Source organism: Pteropus vampyrus, unplaced genomic scaffold (assembly GCF_000151845.1).
Source record: "Pteropus vampyrus isolate Shadow unplaced genomic scaffold, Pvam_2.0 Scaffold8033, whole genome shotgun sequence".
NCBI classification, from domain to species: Eukaryota; Metazoa; Chordata; class Mammalia; order Chiroptera; family Pteropodidae; genus Pteropus; species Pteropus vampyrus.
This window is the reverse complement of record NW_011896814.1, coordinates 696-4,838: the sequence shown is the minus strand read 5'-3', so window position 1 is coordinate 4,838 and position 4,143 is coordinate 696. Positions and strand designations below refer to the sequence as shown.

Below are 4,143 nucleotides of genomic sequence, written 5' to 3'. Positions count from 1 at the left end.
TATATTTATAATATTTTGTTCCATGATATGGACAAAATAACCACAGTAATACAGAATTACATAACTATCATCCTTCTTAAAAACTGAACAGAAACACCTGAAAATATTCTAATACTAATTCCCAAGATGTTCACAAATCTCTGTAACTTAAAAAAACATGCCAATGTGGTCTTTTAAGGCAGGGGTCCCCAACCCCCAGGCTGAGGACGGGTACAGGTCAGTGGCCTGTTAGAAATCAGGCTACACAGCTGGAGGTGAGCAGCAGGCAAATGAGGAATTCTTAATGTGTATTTGCAACTGTTCTCCAGTGCTAGCATCACCGCCTCGGCTCCACTGTAAATCATCAGGCATGAGATTCTCATAGGAGCACTGACTGGTCCCTGGTGCCAAAAAGGTTGGGGACTGCTGTTTTAAGGGATCCTTAGAGAATATTGTGTTCATTTTTAAAATGCCTTTTTAAATACTTACAGATAGTCTGGAACCGGCTCTCACTCGAGCAACAAACTCTTTCTCTTTCTCAGCAGCTTGCCTCTGGACCTTTTGAAAGTTTGTCAGTGATGCTGTGAACTCAGCTACTAGGCGATCCTTCTGTATTTTCCTTTGACGCTAGAGGAAAGGGGGATAAAAACCTACTAGAATCAAGCTGTGAAGTTCAACAGAATTTGCAAAAGTTGTTTCACCACTAGCTAGCTCTTTAATTCTGAAATATTCACTCACTCTCCAATTACAGGGCCTTACTAATTAACTCTCAATAACATTTTGACAGTATGTTCAAACACTGTGTAAATTTACCTTGAGGCAAAAGGTCCATAATGCTGAATTTCTTATCTCATATTTTCACCCTAAAATCTGGGCCATGATTTTGAAGTTATTTTAAAGTAGTTTTTTGTTGTTGTTGTTGTTGTTTTTTTAAGGAAAATAAAACCTTATACTCTTGTCTAATTAACAATGTCTACTAAGTGAGCAAGAAAATAAATATGTGCCCCTAGGAAACCTCACATCTTGAATGAGTGTGCATGTCTCATGAAGTCCGTCCTGGACGGCCAGGAAACAACTATTCAGGAAGCATGTGCTGAGCACTTACTTAATTATGGGTAGGGCAACTGTATGGAAATAATTTTTGCTTTATTGAATCACACAAGATACTACCTGGGCAATTAAATATAGTTTTGTGTTCTGTGAGCTAATCTCAAACAGAATATTCCCCCTACTTTCCTTTCTAGCGTAACAGTTCAAAGACACTACAATGCACTTGATTTCTTTCACATTCAATACGTCAACAATGTGTTTTAAAGCTTAATACCTGTTCACTGGGGGTAGTAGGCAGAGATCCAAAATCTTTAATGTACTTATCTGTTTCTTTAGCGAGCTGGTTAGTATACTGCTGCTTCTGTTGCCTAAAGTGAGAAAACACGCATTATAGCCAAAGAACTAATCTATTTCTTTAAGCTCCAACTCTGTCATTTGAATCGACCTTGATGCATAGTTTTATAAAAATCACTTTTTTATAGATTGACTCCAAATTTTCTCTATGAAAATAAATTTTTCAGGTTCTATTCTTTGATAAATACTGAGTAAATAATACATAGAAAGTTCTTTACTCACACAGGGGGTAACCAAGCTTCGAGTAATAATTATCAGTAGCCATTTAGAAAGGAAGATGACTTAAGCTAACATGAGATTGTGAGATGTCTGATGTATGATATACTGGGAGTGTGAGAGACTTTTACTTGCATCCTATGATTGGGAGGTCTTAAGTAAAGAGAATTTGTTGCCTTAAACTTTGCCCAGTTCCCAGGTCTTAGGGTACATCTGGCCTCTCACATTTCTCTACCCGGGCATTTATATCCTATAGATGAAAGAAGGAAGGAAGGGAGGGAGGGAAGGAGGAAGGAAGGAAAGAGAAAGAGAGAAAGGAAGAGAGAAAGAGAGAAATACAGAGGGAGAGACAGAGAGAAAGAGAGAGAGAGGGAGGGAGGGAGAAAAGAGAGGAAGAGGTAATAAATAATAGTACAAATTTACTATTATTTAAGTTTGCTGCAGGAAAAAAAAATAACATTTCCCCATAAAGGGAATAGGACACAATAAAAGAGGCAAATTATATTAGAATCTACATCTATCTTGTTAGCTAGCTTATAAAGTCAAAACTAAGATTTCTAACTAAACTTGACACTAAAAAAGGCTTGTATTAATGAGATGCTTTATAAGTTACAGCACTGATACCTCTCATATTAAATACATATTAGTCCTGTTAAATACATATTAAAATAATGAGATAGTATATAAAAGTATGCTTAAGTATAGACACCTGTTATACTTAAGTTGTTTTTCCCCATTCTTTCCTTTTCTTTTCTTTTTAATGAAATACTTACAGCTGTTGCCTCAATTCAAGTGAATCTTGAGGTGTTCCAAGTTGATTCAGAGTCCTCTGTATTTCCACAGCTATTATGATGGAAAATAAATGTATATTTGTTACAAATGTTATAGCGACAGAAATTAATTTTAAGAAATTAATATAAGCAAATAGGCAGACAGAAAAGGCTAGAAAAACAAAGATATATACAAAACACATTAGTTGAGAAAAAAGTAATAAGTGGTTTATTTGAATCTAATTAGTAACAATGAATTAATTTTCAAGAGAAAATCGTGTGGGAACATTAACATATGAAACTGCCCATAATATTGTAATAACTATATATGGTGTCAGATGGGTACTAGATTAATCAAGGTGATCACTTTGTAAGTTATATAAATGTCTAGTCACTATGTTGTACACCTGAAACTAATACAATATTATATGCCAACTGTAATGGGGAAAAAACTCCACGAAACTGCACTTACAATACAAAAATATTATCTTCTTTCCTATCAGAAGATTTAGCACAATGGCACATGGACTTTCACTTAACTCTACTGGCATAAAAATTGTGAGAAAAATAACTGTAAAAATTACATAATTCATTGGAATATAAAGTAAATGAACTATAGTTAATAAATGAGAGGAATAATAGAATTGGAAAAAATTATTTTTCAATTATTTTTGTAATAAGTGATTCAAACTAGGATTATCAAAGGATGCGAAAACCACAGGATATTCACACGACCTCAAATTATCACTGCATAGATGACATTAATTGTAAGAGTTAACTTTATCGTAGATAAATTTGCTGCTTAAAACGATCAAATTTTGCACTGCCAACGGTACAAACTGGCACTATTAGTATCCTGACATGATGCAATATGACCTACGTATTTTCCTTGCCAAAATATTTAACCTGAACCTAATCATGAGACAAAATCAGACCGATTTATATTTTAGGATAATCTACGAAATAACTGGCTTGGATTATTCAAAATGCCAACGTCGCAAATGAAAAAAATTGATAGTAGGTGAGCTTTCTAAATTAAGAACTGAAAAAAACCCTCGGAATAATAAAACACACGAATGTATGGTACTTGACTGGGTTCTGAATCAGAAAAAAGAAAATGCTACAAAAAAATTGTGGGGACAATTAGAGGAATCTGAACTTGAAATGTGAGACGAAACAAAAGTTAAAAATTGTCAACAATTGGTGAACCCAGGTGAAAGGTATATAAAGAGTTCACTGTACTATACTTTTACTTTTTAGTGGGTTTAAAATACTTAAAATTAAAAGTCAGGGGTTTAAAATTAATGCTAAACTCATAATCCAGAAGTCTATGATCACTGCAATAAAAAAAAGCTCTTCGCATATGGGAGGATCTATAGTTTTATGCAAGTGTGTACAAAAATAAAATCTCAAGTAGAAATAAGTTGAAAATCCATCTCAAAGTAAAGAATTTTCACATTTCCAAGAACTAGAGAAAAATAATCTGATACACCCATTCTTTTCACTTAAAATAAGTGGTTTATTTATATAGCTAAATGCTTTTAAATAGTCATTATTTATTTATGGAATCAAGGGAATAATTGTATTTCAAAACACAGAATAACTTTTGTTCGCTGGCGATGATGTAATGAACACTGCTTTCAAGTTAAAGCTGAACAATATAAATCCTGAAGAACTCATATAGCATATAAAAACTGCTAAACATTCAGCTAGCTTCAAAGGAATTTCTTTTGCTTTAATTTTGGCAGATTTTTTCTTTTGTAGGGTAAAGAAT

At 33.6% G+C, this 4,143-nt stretch overlaps 1 protein-coding gene across 1 annotated transcript; it reads right to left on the bottom strand.

The window, feature by feature from the left end:
* Positions 1-441: 441 nt before the first annotated feature.
* LOC105310641 (syntaxin-7) lies at positions 442-2,541 on the bottom strand (the record flags this gene model as incomplete). Its single annotated transcript, XM_011386786.2, has 3 exons — positions 442-606; positions 1,304-1,397; positions 2,373-2,541. Coding segments are annotated over 3 exons (413 nt in total), but the record flags the coding sequence as incomplete, so codon positions are not given.
* Positions 2,542-4,143: the final 1,602 nt, after the last annotated feature.